This window comes from Rhea americana, unplaced genomic scaffold (assembly GCF_003343005.1).
Source record: "Rhea americana isolate MKP2758 unplaced genomic scaffold, rheAme1 scaffold_77, whole genome shotgun sequence".
In the NCBI taxonomy this organism is placed as follows: domain Eukaryota; kingdom Metazoa; phylum Chordata; class Aves; order Rheiformes; family Rheidae; genus Rhea; species Rhea americana.
Window position 1 is genome coordinate 3,643,491 of NW_028186945.1, and position 19,444 is coordinate 3,662,934.

At 44.1% G+C, this 19,444-nt stretch overlaps 1 protein-coding gene across 1 annotated transcript in view; it reads left to right on the forward strand.

Annotated features, from left to right (window-relative positions):
• The first annotated feature begins 12,815 nt into the window (after window positions 1-12,815).
• SERINC5 (serine incorporator 5) overlaps window positions 12,816-19,444 on the forward strand; it is a 20,742-nt gene continuing 14,113 nt past the window's right edge. The window contains exon 1 of the mRNA XM_085322375.1: window positions 12,816-12,979. Within this exon, the coding sequence (XP_085178501.1) occupies window positions 12,896-12,979 (84 nt within the window). The 5' untranslated portion in view covers window positions 12,816-12,895. The remainder of the gene's footprint in view (window positions 12,980-19,444) is intronic.

Consider the following 19,444-nt stretch of genomic DNA (forward strand, 5'->3'; position numbering starts at 1 on the left):
CGGGCGGGCGCCGGAGCCGAGGAGGGGCGCGGTGCCTGGCGCAGCCCGGGCCGGGAGAGGGGCCGGCCCCGCCTGGGCTGCCCGCCTGGCTCGCGCGGCGGCTCGGCCGGCGTCGAGCGCCTTGGGGTGCCGCTTTCGTTGGCGCGCCGGGGCGGTGGGAGCGGGGAAGGGTCTGCGCGGGCCCCTCCGGACCGGGCTCGTCCGTGCGCCCGGCGGGGGTTGCGTTCCTGCCGGTGGCCTGTGGCCAGACCGCACCCCCGCCCCGGCACTTCATCCCTGTGCTTCGTTTTCCCAGCTGTTTCTGCACCAGAGACCCCCTTGCCACCTGTCCTGTCCGCAGCAGACCAGCCAGAGAGCTTGTTTTTGCTGTTTTACATATTTGAAGGCCTGAACAGTCCTAATATTTTTGGGGTTTCCTCACGGGTCACTCCGTCCGTGCTCAGCTTGCAGYCACTCTCTTATTTTTGTGTGCACTGCCTGGAAAAAGCTCAGATCTTTCTTGAAGCGTGAAATCCCAGCCGCGATTTTTCTCAGCGGGCCGGGACAGCTCCCGTGCGCGCCCCACGCCGTGCTCCCCTGCGCGCTGCCCCGCACCTGCTCACGCACACGGCCGCAGGAGGCCACGGGCGGGGGCGTAGCCGCGCTCGCTGAGGCTCCGCTTGGAGGAGGAGGAGGAGGAGGAGGAGGAGGAGGAGGAGGAGGAGGTGGTGGTCTCCTGGCTGCTGCTGCTCCCGTGTATTTTGGCAGCATGTGAACCTGGGTTCGGAGCCGCGGTCCCGCTCTGCGGCAGCGCGGTCGGCAGGCGCTGTTCGGCAGCGGCTCCCGAACTGCCCTGTGCTGAGGCTCGCGGGGAATCGTGCTGTTTTAGTGTGACCAAACTTTGAAGCATTTCAAAAATTACAYGTTGCTCTCCCACGTAGTAGCATCTGTAGTAATGTTTCATTGATAGTGATACGTCACTTAAGTCTGGAAGTAAACTAAGCTCCATAGTGATGTTGGTGTCTAAGCAAAAGCCCTAAAGCGGATGCAGTCGTAAAGCCAAAATTATGCCCCAAAATTATGCAATACCCTGGGGCGGTGTGTTCTGCTGGCTCAAGCGTTAGTTTTTGAAGTAAGACTTATCCAGATATGGCACATTGCTGGAGTTATCCGCAGTAAGAGTTTACTGGTATGACCTATCTCTAGGCTAAGATAACTGGCATAAACTGTCTTTTAATAGTGTGCAATGGAACTTTTTTTTTTTTTTTAAGGAAGAATGATTTTTTTGTGTGTGTTCACAGGTAGATAAATCTCAACTCTTGATGGGGTGAGGTTGCTTGTTCAATGTGACTTCTAGTACTCAAGCAAACAGGATAGAAGTTCCTCTTTCTCTGTCAACCCACCTTCCTCRAATGGCTTTTAGGTAGTGTTAATCAAGCTAGAAAACCAAGAAAAAAATATGGCCTCTCTTTAAATCTTCTTCAGATGATGAAGTTAATCTTGCCTTCAGATATGGAGAAGATAACCTTGAGGAAGGATGAACTTTATACAATGAGTCCTCATCAATACTGGTGTTGTATACATTTTTTTCCTAAAAAATCCTATTTTAACCGGTTTGGTATCCCATGATTTTTTTAGTATGAAGTACTTCTGCCCTGCACATCTCTATCTTTCCTGATTTCTGTTGGTTTGCTTTGTGAGAGTTTGCTGAGAATTTTGGRATCGTCCCTGCGAGTTGTAAAAGTGCAGTTATACTTGGATGCCTGTGGCTGATACCAAAGTGGTGCTGTGAGCTAGTGACTTGGCTGTCCAATTTCCCATTTCTTAATGCCAGCAAATTTTCCTGGTGAGAAGTAGATGAGTTATTATTTTTGGTTTGGGGTCAAACTGTGCTAAACATCCAGTCAATGATGGCTGGCTGAATAAACACATTCAGATTTCTCAGAATAAATTCTTSTTGTTAAAAAGATAACAGTGGCAAGCTGCCAGATTTCAGTGTACTTTGATTCTGCTGATTTTTGCACTTGAAAATTATTAAAAATAGTCTTAATTAACATCGCTATGCAACTTGTATCCTTGCCAAGTAGACCCTGGTATGTGGCCATTTATAAACTTTTATTTTTGTAACTAGTTTGTGTCAGGCAATATCCAAACTTCAAAGAGAAATGCAAATTTTAGGTTTCTCTGCTGTAACAAACTTGCTACATATTTTCTCTTTTTCTAATCTTTCTTTGGTAGACTCTATTTCAGAATGCAATGAGGGTAGAGTCTGGTTTGGGCCTCCACAATAGGAGTTTGCTTTTGATTACATAAAAACATCTGCTTAAATTGACAGGAAACAGGATTTTACATTTGGCTTTTCTTCTGTAGTTATTCTCATGAGAATAAAGTTGAGATCATGGTTAAGAAAAGCAGCTGTTGCGGAAAATCTTTATTACAATGAACATTTTTTCCAGAGTTAAATAAATGTAATTTAAATATTTAACATGTAGGTTTTAGATGTGTTGTAGCTGGGTTGTTCACGAAGATGTGTTTTTYGGTTAGAACTGATAATTATTAACATCTAGAAACAGTCCAAAGCTAACTTTATAGGCCTGGCAAATCTTGAGTGCTTTCTTTAATACTGTTCAGCACTTAGAAATCATATCCCATGATCAATTCAGTAAGAYGTGCCACAAGTAGAACATCAAATTTTTATTTTTATACCCAGACCTCTAACTCCAAGAGTTTAAAGAAAGTGATAAAGCCTTACTTTTCCCTCCATCGGGCCCCGGTGCCAGCACTGGTGCTGGTGGCCTTCCCCAGCACCCGCTCACCGCGGCGCTCCTGAGGGCGGCCTTCCTGCGGCAGGGGGCTTGGGTGGTTGCACCTCACCTGCACCTCACCAAGTGAGAAGATAAGTTATGGGTTTTAGCCAYTGTCACAGCTGTCTTTCCACACCCCTCTCCCCCCCCCACCTCTATCAGTCCTAATTTAAGATGAAACTAGTTATCTGAGATCTGCTTTGGAATATTATCCTGTCCTAAAGGGCTCTTAAATACACTTAGGAAAGAGACTTTTTTCCCAGTTTGCAAAAATRTAGAGGTTTTATTTTGCAACAAATGGTTGTCTGAGCAGTTGAATTAGTGAAGCTTGGTTTTCTACAGCTTTATCTACTGAGGTTGATATCTTAAGTTGATTCTTTTTCTAATAGTGACCTTCTGTTGCAGCTTTTTCTTTGTTTGGGGTTAAGAGATCGTTTTCCTCTGCTGACCCGCTTGCCTCTTTTCATRGAAATTGTAAGAACTTAATATTTTTGAGACCACCATCTCTTTATCATATTTGGAAAAAAATTGCTGATGCATTCACAAACAGCTGGAAAGGGAGGTGAAAGCAACTGGCCGACAGTGAGATCACTTAAGTGCTGCATCATTTGGCAGTTGCTCTGTTAGGCTGATTTCTAAGTAATCTTYCCTCTGGGGAGGCACAAGAGGCAGAAGATACTTTTCTCGTGCCTGTTGATGTTTAAGTTTTCAGCGTTCACCTCTTACGTCCCGCAGTGATCGTTGCTTGGTTGCGTTGTGGTTTTACAGAGCTGGCCGAAATACTCTTCGCTCCGCGGCTGCAGAGTGAAGGCAGTGTAAGGACGGGACCCTTACCTTTAAGGGCAACGGATTATTTCCTTGAGAGTGGATTAAAATCCTGTTGCTGCTTTTTYTGCACATGGAGGTGTTCTAGGGTGGCCTTTTTCACGGCTGAGGCTCGCAGTAGAAAGCGTACACTCGTAGCTGTGCAAGATGTGCGCGTGCAAGGGGAGTAATCCGACAAGAGCACCAGCTGCGGCTGCAGCATGAGCTGCAGCGCTCGTCTGGGGCTGGTGGCTTCTGTTGTCCAAAATGCACCCTCGGGTCAAACCGTGTTCTCAGCAGAGCCCTGGGGAGACGCTTCGACTTCAGGTTACTTCCAAGGATCTTCCCCTACCTGAATTAATGACACTTCTGTTTCTTTTTCAGCTCTGTGGGGCTGTAATAGTTTGACATGTAGGAAGCCAGGCACTTAACATTTTGGGGACCTGATGGACCATTCTGACTGCTTAGTTTGACCTCCTGCGTTGTTCAGGTCATCCAAGGAACAGTCTTCAGCGCTAACATTGAGAGTATCCTTGTTTTTTAAGGATATCCTTGAATTGAGTGCTTTCTTAGGAACTCGACCTCTTTCATGTAGGCGCCTTCATTTCAAATAAAATCATTGGATCTCTGCTGTTTTGAATGCATGCTATTGCGTCTCTTCTCCCGACAGATTTAAAACCTTTTCCTGTTTGAAGTGCTGTGCTACCGTGTAAGGTTATCGGAGTGACAGAGCCGGCAAGTGCTTTCAGGGCTGTACTGTTTGCTGGACATTTGGTGTGGGAAGTTGGCTCTGTGTTTGTTTTGAAGAGAGTCCCGACACACCTAGTAATCTTGTTATCAACGTAGTTGGTCGTAATTATGCTGTAATTGATCTTTGCGGTTAGTAATCCTCAGATTTTTAAATATATAAAAGAATTCACAGTCTGAAAATGGAAAGTTTTACGTTTCTCTTTCTGCCCAGTAAAACTGATCCAAAATATATCATCTGGTAAACTAAATTTTAACAGGATTTGTTGTTAACTTTGTCTGAMAAGACCTAGCTTGCATGTTTTTCCCTTTTTTATTGTGGTTTGACAGAATTGTGTTTCAGAAATATTATTCAAGATATTTCTTAAGTAGTCTCTGTAATGCTATTTAGCAATTCTGAACAGAAAAATAAGCAACAGGAAGCCATAAAAAGGTTTCATTTTTGAGTCTATCAGGCTGRAAATGTGTGTGATGTTGGCTGTGCTGACACTGGAAGGTCTTTAGCAAAGCTCTGGGCCATTAGAGGGTTTTGTTTGAATATGATATGGCAAGAAATAGTAACAACCTTTCATTCCAGTTTGTTGGCTTTGTCAGTTTGTAGGAAGGTGTTAATATCTTTTCTCCCCCTGAAGTCTGCTTGAACTTGGTACCAAAAATATCTTTTAAAGACAAAACCTCTTTGCAGAATGGCTTAGAGCTGTCAGTTTATTCAAAACTGAAGTGACTGTTCCAGCTGCATGATTTTAAATCGGTATATATGGAGATTTTTGTTTTAACTGCTTCCTCACTCGTATGTTTTATGGATTTAAGTAATTATCTCCCTTTAACACCATATTCTAGGTTCTTTCCATCCCTGGTGATGCACCGTGTTGCTTCGTTATATCATTCTGCCTCTAGAGTGCTCATCTTGAACATCAGAGCTTAAACTGGAGAAAATCTGCTCTTTGGACGGAAGTGATGGCCTTAAATTGTCAGACTTTGCTATTGCTGGTTTGTCTTTCATCTGCCAGTTGCTCTACTTAGTAGCTCCTTTGCCGTAAAGGGCAGAGATGTGGCTGCAATATTAGCTGCAGATAAGAAAATCATAAACTATGAAATGACAGGACAGCAGACAGGAACCTGGAGCTGCAGGAGGAAATGTCTTATAGCCTTCAAATGAGAGAATTGGGCTGAACAGTTTGAGCTCCTTGCTTGATGATTAAGGAGAAAACACCAGGTATTTAAAAGGCTGAGTTAGCAAGGACAGCCTCAGCAAGAACCACTGTCTGAAAACTGCAGCACACAAATTTCAAGGGATTTTTTTGGGGGGGGGAGAGGGGGATTTTCTCGTTTGTTTGTTTTTTTGCTAATTTTAGTGATAAATACAATTAACTGMTAGGAAGGACAAATTGACCATTTCACACTGCTGTCAAATGTGGACAGTCTGTACTGAGCCTAATGACTGGAGAATAGCTGTTCTGCTGGGAACGGGGTGATGTGAACGGGGTCGGTATCAGACTAAATAATTGTCTTGAAGTTTCCAAAACCATCAAGAGAGGAGCACTCTTTAATTTACAAATTTCAGTGATGTGCTTTGTTTTTTCTAATGCTGAGCTGAGTCACCACTTAGTAATGTCTGATCCTCATCCTCAGTTCAGTCAAGGGCTGAATTTCTGCTCTGCAGAGTTTGGCAGTAGCTTGCCCGTGTTTTCGCTCCCCGTGTAGCTGTCCTAGGAGCTACTTTCTTGTTTAGGTTTTGAACTACTTCCTATATGATGGTTCTGCCCCGCTGTGCCAGMCACAAATCTTTCATGTTAGAAATTCAATTTAAAGCACATTAGCCTCGCTGGAAAGGAGTGTTCAAGCAATGTTTGTGCTGGTGTGACTTTTCTCTGAAGTCAGTTTTAATTTTTCACGGTTCACACCGTGTGAGGTGTACTCCCCAAAACAGGTTGCCAGTTAATTTACTGGTATGCTGGTCACACAATCTCTTGGCTTAGGCCAAGTGATCAGTCKGAATATTAAAGAAAGAAGCATTGAAAAGCCAGCTAAGATGGATAAAAGACAAAATAAAGCTTCTTTGGTGAATTTAGTTGCTTCCCAGGGACAAGCAAGCCGCTCTGCGGTCACGCAGCCRACTGAAGAAGGTTTTGCACAGCCTCTCCGCATAGCAGCGGAGGCGTCAGCAGCAGCCTGATCCCAGGCCCCAGCCCCGGGCGCCCTTGGGCACCTCTCGTTCCTGTGAAGCAGCGCACTAACAGGGTAGTTTGCTTGTTTGATGTTSCTTCCCAAAATAAAAGGTCCAAGTGCCGGAGCGTAACCGCTTCTTGCCATCAGCAGCGTGGGGCCGCTGCTTTGCTCTGTCAGTCTGCTTTGATGCTTCCGGTGGCTGTGAGAGTTGTTTGGSCATTTCTGATAAACTTTGCTGTTAACACATCCCTCACCACATTATTTGCAAACCTTATGGCCTGGCTAATGCTGGTAGTCAAGTAATCAAACAATTCGTGAAAAACTTAAGCCCTCATGAACAGAAGCTTCAGCAAGGCGCATTYCTTTGCTTTGTGAAGTGGCCGGAAGGCGTGTAATCTTTCTGTCTACGTTGTTGGGGCAGTAATTTAGGAGGAAAGAGAAGAAGCACTGTTAAGTCCTAATTTCATATAAGCAGGCACTTTTTAATCCTATTATTTGCTGTTCTTCTCTTTGATTTTTACCATTTCTGCTAAAGTCTCCCAAAAGGAAGAATGCTTTGCTGTTGCAAGTTTGCTACTTTCCTATGGTTTGTATATGTTAAAAATACCATAGGCTATTTTGGGCAGCAATGCTGAAGCTCCTGTACTGAGATGCACTTTGTTTTAATGCACCTTCTTTTAATGGCTACAGAAAATATTTTCAGTGACCCTTGAGATTTTTTTGGAAACGTCTGTGGAAAATACCTTCCTAAAATGTCACTGTCTCTATAAAAGCAAATAAAAGCCTCTATAAAAAGGCAGTACGTATCCACTTTACACATCAATCTTGCATGTAAATAATTAGGTGCATGCTTAACATTGCTGTCGTATCTAGTTCTGCTGATTTATCAACTTGGATCATAGACTTGCAAAAATTTACACTTGACAGGTGTTAAGTATATGGTGATGGACTGTTCATTATAGGAAGAGAGTAGCTCTCACACAAGGCGCTAAACCTGCTTTTACTCTGTTCTGTTAACCCGCCTCACCTATTTTATTTTTAACCATAGGTGTTCCTCAAGTTGAAATAAGACAGAAATGTGCAAATATATCCAAGGCTACCTATACTTGGAAAAAGGGTTAGCCCTGACTAGGGCTGCTTTGTAGTCTCTATTGTACTGTTTCTAGCTTCTGGTCTTCACTGTGTGGATATAAAATGACCATCGCCCTGGTCTGACAGGGACCTTCTGCWCTCTTCTCAAATGAAACAACAGAAAAATACCATTGGAAGGTGTCTGTTCAGAGGAGGTGGAATAGTTGGGTCAAAGCGCATAGGACTGACCTGTGCTGTCCCCTCGGTTGAAATGGTAGAAGTAGTTTTGTCATTGCATAGCAAACATCAAGCAACTGAGAAGGACTGTTCATCTTCCTTTCCTCTTTTTTTCTTTCCTTTTTTCTTTTTTTTTAACACAGCTGATTTATTTATTTGGTTACCCCCAGCAGCAGAAACAGCTCTTATAGAAGTGCTAGTGAAATGCTTGTGCAAGGGTAGAGTGCAAGACTGGCAGAGGAGAAGGGTTGTGGGAGAGCCAGTAGCTCAAAAGCCAATCTGCCACCAAAAGAAATGGCTGTGAAACTGTACATTGAATACATTGAATAAGTATTAAAAAAAACCAAAAAAGTTTCCACTGCTGCTTTTCACAGCCAGTACTGTGAAGCCAATGTGTCAAATCAAACATTATCGAGCCAACTCAAATCACTGAACTCTCTGCAAGTATATTGGATGCTCAAATTTCAGAATTTCAAATATGCTGTCATTGCACACTCTGAGCTCCTGAAGGGTAGCAGTGAGCAGAGCAGGTAACCAGGCCTGACTGCCTTCAGTAGATTAGCATAGCAGAGGAGGTGTGGAAAGCACAAATATTTTTGTAGTCCGTGTAATTACTGCCCATAAACAAAGAGGACGTGTAAGAGTGGAGAGGGAACTGGGATGGCCATAACATACTTGTGCTTACCGCTAACTTGCAGGAATCTTTGGACTAGAAAGAGTTTAAGCCAGAATCTCTTGCAGATGTGACAAACCTCTGCCAGAGCAGCCTGACTTTCTGCCGCTGAGGTGCTGGGCTCCTGGGAACCCAGGACTCCCAGGGATCGCATTTTGGGATGGAGAGCTCAGCTCCCGGCTCTGTAGATGTGGACCAAGTTTCTCAAGCCCTGCCTGTTGAAGTTTTTGGTCTTGGGTTCTGTTCGTTTGTTTTTTGGGTTTTTTTGTTTTTTGTTTGTTTGTTTTTGTTTTGTTCTGAAAATGATGAAGCACATCTTGTTCTTCAGGACTTATCCTTTGGAGGAGCTTTTGTTGCTCTAAAATAGGATGAGAATTATCGTTTGTTTTTTCACCAGAATTTGTGCTGAGAGGTTTCAGCTTTTGACTAGGTCTGGCAAAAATGAGTGTTCAGAGAAAATCAGAGATGATCCATGACTATGTTTCCCCTGCAGATTTCATAGAATCATAGAATCAGTAAGGTTGGAAGGGACCTCTGGAGATCATCTAGTCCAACCTCCCCGCTCAGCAGGGTCACTTGGAGTGTGGTAGACAGGGTTGCATCCAGGTGGCCCTTGAATATCCCCAGAGAAGGAGACTCCACAACCTCTCTGGGCAACCTGTKCCAGTGCTCTGTCACCCTCACAGTGAAGAAATTCCTCCTCACGTTCAGGTGGAACTTCCTGTGCTTCAGTTTCTGCCCATTGCCTCTTGTTCTGTCACATGGGACAGCTGAAAAGAGTTTGTCCCTGTCCCCTTGACACCCTCCCTTCAGATACTTGTACACACTGATAAGATCCCCCCTCAGTCTCCTCTTCCCCAGGCTGAACAGGCCCAGCTCTCGCAGCTGTTCCTCATAGGGCAGRTGCTTCACCCCTCTGATCATCTTCGTAGCCCTACRCTGGACTCTTTCCAGTAGCTCCATGTCTCTCTTGTAGTGGGGAGCCCAGAACTGTACACAGTACTCGAGATGAGGCCTCACCAAGGCTGAGTAGAGGGGCAGGATCACCTCCCTAGACCTGCATCTTCCTAATGCAGCCCAGGAGACCATTGGCCTTCTTGGCCACAAGGGCATGTTGGTGGCTCATGGTCAATCTGTCATCCACCAGCACTCCCAGGTCCTTCTCTGCAGAGCTGCTCTCCAGAAGGTTAGCCCTAGTTTGTACTGGTGCCTAGGGTTATTTTTCCCTAGGTGCAGGACTCTGCACTTGCCCTTGTTGAACCTCTTGAGGTTCCTCTCTGCCCAGCTCTCCAACCTGTCCAGGTCTCTCTGAATGGCAGCACAGCTCTCAGGTGTATCAGCCGCTCCTCCCAGCTTGGTATCATCAGCAAAATTTGTTTAATGATCAGCTAAATAACATGCAAAACGTTTGTGACACTGCTTGCTTCTTCACAGCTTTTTTTTTTTTTTTTTTTAATGTGTTCAGAGATTTCTCAGTGGCTTGCACTTCTGCATCTATAGGTCCTGAGTCCCTGGGCAGGGCAGCTGATCTTGCAGTGGTGAGAAGAACGAAGTGAGATGAGCTGGGCCATTCCTATAGTAAGGCATGTGGCATTAGAGAGACTCCACAGCGTAGCTGCTTTTTAAGGCAACCTCGCTAACAGAGAATTTGCTGTGGGGGTGGCCTTGAGCTCTGTCATCCACAGGTAACATCTTTGAAACCTCTCAGACCAGGAATGTGCTGCCAGCATCTTACTTCTTGACACAGAGACCGTTTTCATTTACATTTGGATAACACCCATTTCATTGTGGTCCACTCTGGAATGTAGCTGCTCAGAGCCAGAGTTCAGGGGGGAGAAAAGGAATTCTTTTWAAAAGAGAGAGACTTGAGGCTGTGGCACGATAACCTAACCAACTTTCTAGCATTTCCATGGCTATTCAGAATGCTTAAAGGAGTGCATCTGAAATAAGGTGGCTGCACTGGTATTTTTCACAAATATTGCCAGTTTACAGATTACCTAGCAGCTAGTAGAAGCTATCATTAAAGTCTCTCTAAATAATCTGGTATGAAGTATAAATGAGTTATGTTCTATTTAAGTATTGATTGCTTTAAATAGCAGCTCCAGACATCCAGGACWGGAATAGCAGACACGTTGCTGGACATGAATGAGGTTTCATTGGCAGAGCTGTGTAGCACCTGGCTTAGGAAATGTTGTTCCCCTCTCCCTCTTGCAAATGCCAAAGCTGCATATCTCTAATTCTTTAGTATAGTTTTTAACCTTATGGTGAACATAGTCAGCAGTTGAAGTTCATCCTGGATAGTCTGAATCTTTAAGTTGATACAGATCAAAAAGAGCTCCAGTACTGGTCTGATCATTCTTTTCTTCTTTTTCCTTCCATAATTCTTAAGTGGATGGTTTATACTTTTCTGATTCATTTTTGATTTGAAATACTATTATTCCATTTGTTTGCTGAATCAGTAACTTGGTATAGCTTCATTATTTGTTTGTCTAGTGGTTGATGCTCTAAACGTTAACTTAATTTCAGTACATATCAAAATTAAAATATCCGTTCAGCCCCCATTGCCTTCTGTTTCAGAAGTACCCTTGCACTATGTGTTTATGCACGCAGTGCTTTTCATTCCAACTTCAGTGCCAGTGTGAGCTCTTTCTGTTTAATCCTCACGATATGAAATTTGTATATTTTGGGGGGAGAGGGCTGGTCTGTGTGTTTGTGGGGTTTTTTTTTGTTTGTTTGTTTTTTCCCAGTAGTTTTAGCAGTTGCTTGCTTTGAGGCTGCTCTCTCCTTTGGCATGAGGTTCGGTGCGAGTTGAGAGCGCTGCAGAGCAGGAGTTGAGTTGGGCCGTCCCCATTTTATTTGTTGTAAAAGCTGAGCAGCCATCGGTAGATGAAACCTYGCTTTATTTGATATATCCGTTGTGTGGGGCTGCAGGCAGGAAGCCTGAGCTTGGGTGTTGCAACTGATAATAACCGCAAGGAAATAATAAGCTGTGAGTCTTTTCAAGATAATTCCTCAGTGATTTAGGGCTCTTTGACCAACCAGTGTAAATGTGAGTTTCGTGTATCTGATATGATACGCATGTCTGCAAACAATCTTATTAAACCGTTGCCTTTTTCTCAAGGCTGGACAGTCATCAATATTGAAAGAGGAAGTGTCTTGGGAGGAAGATAGTATGTGATAGTTTACTAAAGATACCTATGAGCAAGTGAAGTTTGTCAGGGCAACTTAAACATGTTTTTGGCTGATTAGAACATATCCCTCGGTGAAAAAACAAGTGCCTTTGGGAAACCCTTGGTGAGGACTAAGAAATGCCAGCCATCGTGTACAGCAGTGGGATTTCCTGAACGTCTGGGCAGGGCTGCAAGTCTGCTCTTGCGTCACCTCGCGGGGCTGAGGAAACACGGGGCAAAGTGGCCTCAGCAGCTCACGGTGTGCTGTGTGCCCCTGGCCCCATATATATACATATACATACATACATACATATATATATGTATATGTATACATATATATATATATACACACACATATATATATAAAATGCATGTGCGCGCACACACACAGTCTTCGCGTTCACATCTCTTGCTTTGTTTGCAGTAAGCTAGAAAGAAAATATATTTGCATGCTCTTCCTCTACTGCCCAGGAGATGTAGGACTGTCAGTGTTTTTGTTGTTGGTTATAAAACCTTGAACACAACTATCCCAAAGTGTGGCTTCAGCAGCTTCTCACCTTTAATTTGCTTAGTCTTTAATAGCACAGAAAGTTTGTGGCAAAGAAAAAGTGTGTTCCTGTATGTGTTTACCACACCTTAAAAAGTACAGCATGACTTTGAACTGAAAAGACAAATATACAGCTTGTCGTGAAGTAAAACCCATCTCCTGCTTGTACCAGAAACAGTCATCTTTTCTGTACACTAAAAGCAAACATCTGCAATCTGTGTCCTTCTTGCCCAGATTTGTTTGTTCACCGTAGAGGCGGGAGGGTGTATTACAGGAAAGAGAGGCCTGACACTGCAGTGACTGTTCTGTTGGGCAAAACATRCCAGGACCATAAACTGCATAGAGGTATTGGAAAATAGGATTAAGCAATCAGGAGCAGTTCATACTCAGCTTCATTCTTAATATGGGGGGAAACTAGAAATTGGTATGTTTAAACCTGATGACTTGATAAGCAGGACAACCTGTTTGCACTTCAATACTGATCAGATGGGAGGAGATGACTTAAATTCTGGAGCTTCTTGGGAAGTCTCCCAGCTTCCCTGTTTTGATTTAGGCATTGGAAACCTAGCAATGATGATGGAATGACTTATGTTTTTGTCTTGCTTTCCAGCTGGCCTGCTGCTGTGGTACCGCTGCTTGTTCCTTATGCTGCAAATGCTGCCCCAAGATAAAGCAGTCAACAAGTACCCGCTTCATGTATGCGCTTTATTTCATCCTGGTGACTATCATCTGTTGTGTCATGATGTCAACAACAGTAGCTAATGAAATGAAAGTGCACGTAAGTAAGAGACACACTTCCGCTACTAGTCCTGAAGAGAATTGGGGCTCCTTCCAGGTCTCTTCGTGTACACGGGCAATCCCTCCAGCCTTTCCTCCAGGGACTGTTCCCGTGTGATCAAGAGACAGTCAGTTCCTTTCACCCCACTCCTTCAAAACCCAGAAGGCACATGTTTCTCTGTTCTGCCTCTTCCTGTCAGTTGCTCACCCTTCAAGTTTATTTCACAAGRGGAAAAACAAAGGATCATGTAGTGGCTTTCTTCCTCTTTTGTCGTGTAGAAACCCATTGCAGTAAACCCAGCCCACGTTGGCTGGGCAGGTGGCTTCACTAGAGTCAGTTATGGGATATGCTATGGTAGAACAAGTTATTTTTTTGGTAAACCTTTTCAGTTGAGAAATTTGTCAGGAACCTCAGCGTGGGTTTTAAAGGAGATGTTTTATTCTTTGGTCTTTGTCAGACAGAACTCACAAAGTAATAGCAGAGAAAAAGGAAAGGGCAGCCTAGTCCTAGCTAGTAAAGGCACCTCTGGCATGGGATTCCTCACAAGTTCACTCTCACATTTGTCTCTGGCAACTAGTTTAGAAGCAGAAAAATCAAGTTAAAAAGATAAGTCTTCAAGTGCTGCATTTATAATTTTATAATTTTATTTATAAAATTATTTATAATTTTAATTCTGTGTTTTTGGCGTTGTGTGACAAACTACCACAATGCACAATGCTAAATCCTTTACAAAGGGTTTCTTAAGTGTGTGTGAATCATCATGTTCCCATGGCCTCTAACCACAGCAGATACAGTACAGATCTAACTGTATTTTTAATTAAAAAGCTTCAAAAGAATGAAGAGAGCTATGGCCAAAACTAGACTTTAAAATCAAGTTGCTTTCAGAGTCTTGGCATAGCTTTCCTCAGCTAAATGTTCACCAGCCTGTTTGAGGCCACACACTAGAGCTGTTGTACCATGTCTTTGGTTTGGTTTTTTTTAAGCCACACAGGCAGTCTCAGTAGTACAAACTCTCGTCCTCTGGAAATACAAGAAAAAAAGTCCATTTTTAAGGAGATTTAGCTTTTAAAAGTTAAGTAGTGCAGGACTGAAACTTAGTTTCTGCATCAAATGTGGCATGAGGCCCGCTGTGCTGGTGTGACCCAGCTTGTCCTAGAGGTTCAGAAGGCCTCAGTCGCTGCAGGCATCTAGCTCCTTGGTGTTACCCCCCCACAGAGGGAGCGCCAGCAGGATCACGGTTGAGGCTGTTTCCTGGTTTGATCAGTTGCTGGTCCCGTTGAGTCTCTGCTTACCCCACATGGTTGTCTTTGTTATCTGTGAACCCTTCCCTCTGGGTCCAGCTGAATTCACCCTGTGAATGCAACACAGATGAGCTCACTGGCTTATGTCAAGGCTGGCTGGAGGGTTTCTGTGCTCCTCTCTGTGACCTTTCCTAATAGCTGCCAGTCATCAGAAGCTGATGGTAACCCTGTAAAAGTGCCCAATACAGACATGATGTTTCTTCGTGACTTTAAAACTGATTAGCATGTGCTYGCTGAAATTGCCTGCCAGGAATTACTTTGACTTAGCAAATGCTTAGACTGGCAATGAAGTAAATAATCCAAGGTACTGAAGTRTATGGAAGACAAATTACACGCTCGTATCCAAATTTCATACAGTCATTTTCCATTAGTAGTATGATTTTAATGCCGTTTGTATCCCTAACAAAAAAGAAYGTTTCATCCAAACAGAAAAGTGATTCAAAGTCATTAAGCAGGCTTCAACAGCATGCTTTTCAGTATTGCCAAATTTCTTTTCCAGTTCTTATTGTTGAAAGCTCAGCCGTAGGAAGAAATGACACAAAGAGTAGCTGTTACTGTGAAGCTGAAAGATAATTGCCCTCTTAATTTAGAGCATTTGAYGGCTTTGAATGGGAAATGGGGCTTCTGAAAGTAGGCTTTCTTTATCTGACCTCTGATTTAATAATTATGTTCTGGGCTGTTTAAAGTTCAAAGATTCCTGAAGCTAATTCAGCCCAGTTGTAGTACAGTACAACTTCAAAGTATTTATCCAGATTGGAAAGCTGAGACTGGTTAATGATGAAATGTATTTTGAAAGTGCTGGGCACTTACTGATTCCATTGCTTTGGGCCAGATCATGGAGTAGTCCCAGCTCCTGAAGCAAGACTGTAAGCAAAAGCTTTGCATGATGCTTCTAGCGCCTTGCCTTCTTTTTGTTGAGAAGAGACAGTTTGAATTAATTTCAATTGGAATTTTTGTAATATTAAATTAATGCTAAAAATTGGCAAACATATTTTAGTGCAGTCCTTTACCAAGCCAGAATCTTGGCATAGAACCATGTGTCTCCTTTACCAGTGTAGAGATCAAATAATCATCTTAATGTTATGTGAAAGGAATCTAACTCTTGCAAATGCTTTTCTTTGTTTTGTTGATTGGCTATAAATTCCCAAGTCTGAAATAGTTCTAAAAGTATTTACTGTAGCTTTTAGACTTTTGAAATTATTTTGGGAGTAAGCCACAGCAAGTATACATCTCTCTYGGACAGCTTAAAGAGAGACTTTTAAAGAAGTTTTTCAGTATTTGGCCACCAACTGTCCCACAAGTTTGGGGTAGTTTTCCAGTTCCTTTGCAGGTGCCAGTGGGGCCCCTGCTCTAAGCATTGTAACATGGATGGAAAAAGGAGTGAGCTTGATTCCAYGTCCTCACCAAATTTGGCAGGGAGATGAAACCTTCCATCAGTGGAAGGGTGCAGTACCTATGAAGTGTTTGGTTACAGTATCAAAACCTTGATTCCTAAGCTTGCTGGCAGCATTTTGAGGTACTGTATGGTGAGCCTTAAGAACTGAAGAAAGAAAGGACACTGTCTTTTTGGAGAGATTTTTCTATGTTTTTTTCAGTTGTCTTCCCTCTCCCCTGAGCTGCTCCTGTGTATGTAGGACACTATGGGAGAGAGGCCTGGAGGGCTAAATTATGAAAAATATTGAAAGATATCAAGGCATTTGTTTGATGTCTGGAGGAGAAGCAAGAAGCAGTGGAGGGTTAGTAAGGGAAAGGATGATTTTTGACCAGAAAAGAGGTCTGAGTGTTAGTGTCTGGAATAGATTTAGGAGGAGCAAGCAAAAAATGGAGTACAACTTCAGTAACAAGGAAACATCTATGCCTAGGTCCATGTGTATTTTCTCCAGTTACCAGAACAGGTATAGCTTTACCCTCAGACATTGTGTTTCACAGGCTTTGAAAGAGTAATTTGGGGGGGAGGGAGGGGAGAGAGAGARAAAAAATTGTTTTGGTCTATCGAAATAGTGTTTTGATTTTTTTTTGTTTGTTCTGATTGTTTTTAATAAAGGGTATTTCAAAACTGTAGGTTTTGTCCTGAAAGTGTCAATGTCTCAATTAGATAATGAAAGAAAATYAGAAAGCGGTATTCAGGAAAATAAACTGCAGTGAAACCAGTCCACTTGTGTGAAAGCATTTCAGGTTTGTAAGATTGTGTTCAGGCAGAGCATGCTTTTCAGACCTTTTTTCTTGCAGCCAGATTTAGATCTTGGTCCTTAACTGCATTACAGTATGCGAAAACACAAATTTGCTAGGAAGAAAAAATATATATATTTTAATCCAGCTGCCCATTGCCTGCAGCTGCTGTATTTCTGGTAAGAACTCAGCTCTGTATGCAGGATACGTGTTCTGATCAGATGGGCTTTTGTCTTTCTGTCCCCTATCTTAGCTGTTCAAGACAGGTGGTTTTAAAAACTGTGCTCCCTCTTTGTCCCTGCACCCATGTACACGTCTTCTTTCCCCATTCTCTTCTATCACAAAATCCCATTTGCCACGTTCCCCCTCTGTTTGACGAGGACACCCAGGTTAAGGCAGTCTTCAGCCCTGTTCCAACGCGTTTCTCGCTCGCTGCTGTCCGCGAGGCCGTTTCTCGCAGGGGTGGGCACCAGTGGCCCCGAGCTTGGCGGTGGCTGGTGGGCATGTTGGCTCAGAGCCACGCCGTTATTTGGGGTGCCAGCATGGGAGCGGCGAGGGCAAAGCAAGCTCAGGACGGTCTGTACCTGCTCGAGTGGATCCAGCCCTTGCAGCAAAGGGCTTTGTGCTCTGAGAATTGCTGATTTACCCTGATAATTTTGTTGCTAACGCAGCTGCAGAGGCATTAATGTCCTGAGAGCAGCTCCTGGGTAAGACTACATTGTCTCCCACTTGCAGGCCAAAGAATTCAGATTATGTTGCTTTTAAAAACATAAAGGTAAATATTTCACTGTATCGAACTTGCCRGAGTAACTGATCCATGCGTTCATGAGCTGGCAGAGGGAGAGCATAGCAGCCCCTGCGCTGTGCGGGCTGCGAGTTGGCCAGAGTGGTTGGCATAGAGTATTGAAAGGTCACTTTTGTCTTTTTTTGACTTTCGGTGATTGAGAGCCCAGATGAATCGTTCCCAGCAGCAGGTGACCCTCTGGTGAAAGCATGCACAGGTCCTTAGAGCAGCCCTTCCGTGACCACCATCGTGCTCGCGTTCGTTATCTGCCAGGGTCCCCAAGGGTTTGGTTTTCTTCTTGTGCTGTTACTTCGGGATCGCCAGTGCCTCAGAAAGGGTGCCCAGCCCYGCAGGACCCCGTGGCCACGGATGATGAGCGTGTGGTCGCTGTGCGTGCTGCACAGCGGCTGAGCTCGTTGTTTGCATAGGCGCAAGCTCAGCCGCTGTTCTTGCAAATCCATCCATTCGCTGTCAGCCTGATCTGCAAGGAGACTACTGCAGAAGGGAAAAAAGTATGCGACGTCAAGAAATCCCTTCAAGATCTCAGGAACCTACACAATTAAAGAAGTTACGGTTTACCATTTACAGCTACCTGGAGATCTGTTTTTATTAAGCTAGTTGATTAAACAAGTTCCGTGGTATTTTTTGGTTTCTTCTTTGAGTCTCAGAATGCAGTTTGGTACCAAGTTCAGGTCTTACAGAAATCTGCCTGCTTACAAACAAGCATCTAATCTTCTCAGAAATATTGCTTAGTTCAGTATGATGTGCCTTTTAAATCTGTTCAGTATGATGTGCCTTTTAAATCTGTTATGATTGATGGCAATTATAAGCAAAAAATTGAAAACTGATCACCCAGTTGCTCTCCCTGGCATTTCTGGGGCATTGATAGTTTTTCTTCATTTTTCCAGTCAGTCTGTTTACTTTCTATGAATGCTGGTGMGTGTGCACAGTCTGACGTTTCCCTTACGCCTTGGGACTGAGGAARGGCACCAGGTGGCTTCTCAGGAGCGCTCTGAAAATTCCTGGATGCAAGTTAGACAGGCCCACTCACTYACTGTGCAATGTAAACAGTGCTACTGAGCCTTGAGTTACTTATAGAAGAGTATCTCAGCATGGCACAACTTGAATTCATTTTTCTAATATGACACAGCTGCACTGAAACCTTCTGCTTTTTATCTTCCCATCTGGTTCTAGCCCACCTAGGACCAGCCCTGTATCACAGCTCAGATCTCCTCYGTTTCTGTACACTTCACAAGCAAACATCTTAACTCTGTTATCATGAGCTGCTAAAATACTTATTCTTTGGGGGTAACTGCTGTAAAGGCTGTTGGACTTCTGACTGGCTTTGGTAGCGGGCAGTCGATGGGAAGCGTGCGAGCCCTGCAGCTGGGAGCGCGCCGCCTACGTCTCCGCTCGGTCCTGCCGTCTGTGCTGCAGCCCTGCTTGTGCTTCCCCTTCCCTCTCTTCGCGTGTTTACCTGTCTGCTGAAAGAAGTGAAGGCTGTTTTTTTTTTCCTTCTTTCTTGTAAATGTTTGTGGATGAAGTTGCCCACAATCTTTATGTTTTTCTTGCATGAAGTTGGCCCCGRTTGAATGCTTTCTGCAGTCTTGATTCCTGCTTCATCTCCCCGAATTCTTTATTTGTACCGTGCTTTGTCGTGGCATGTGTTTTCTGTCTCCTTTGGTTACCTGTGCAGGTAACCATSATTGAATTTTAAAGGTTTTGATGTGTTGCTCAACTAGTCTCACCAGCTTCAGCTGAGGGGGGTTTTAGCATACAGAGAGGCCTTTATTTCTTTGAAATGGTCGGTGGCTTTCTAATTAAATGCTTCTATTTCTGAGCAGCCGAACAGCCCCCCGGCTGGGSTGGRGAGAGGGGGGCTCGGCCACTGCAAGGCCGCCGCACGTGGGGGGATCCTGGGCACGGAAACCCGCTTTTCGAGCGCTCAGTGTCACGTCCCTGTGGTGAAACTGAGGCCAAGCTGTGCAGCTGTTTGCTTTCCTCCTGCGCCGCGGGCAAGGCCTCGAAGGCAAATATTTAATGAGCGAAGAAAAAGGTGGAATTTTCCTACCCCTCTGCTAATTTTAAAAAAATACATACATATGTATATATATGTGTGTGTGTGTGTCAGGGGAGCTGGCCCGACGCCCTTCCCAAGGCCGCGATGGAGGGAGGGGAGCTGCCGCCGCGCGGCGCGGCGCGGTTTGGGCG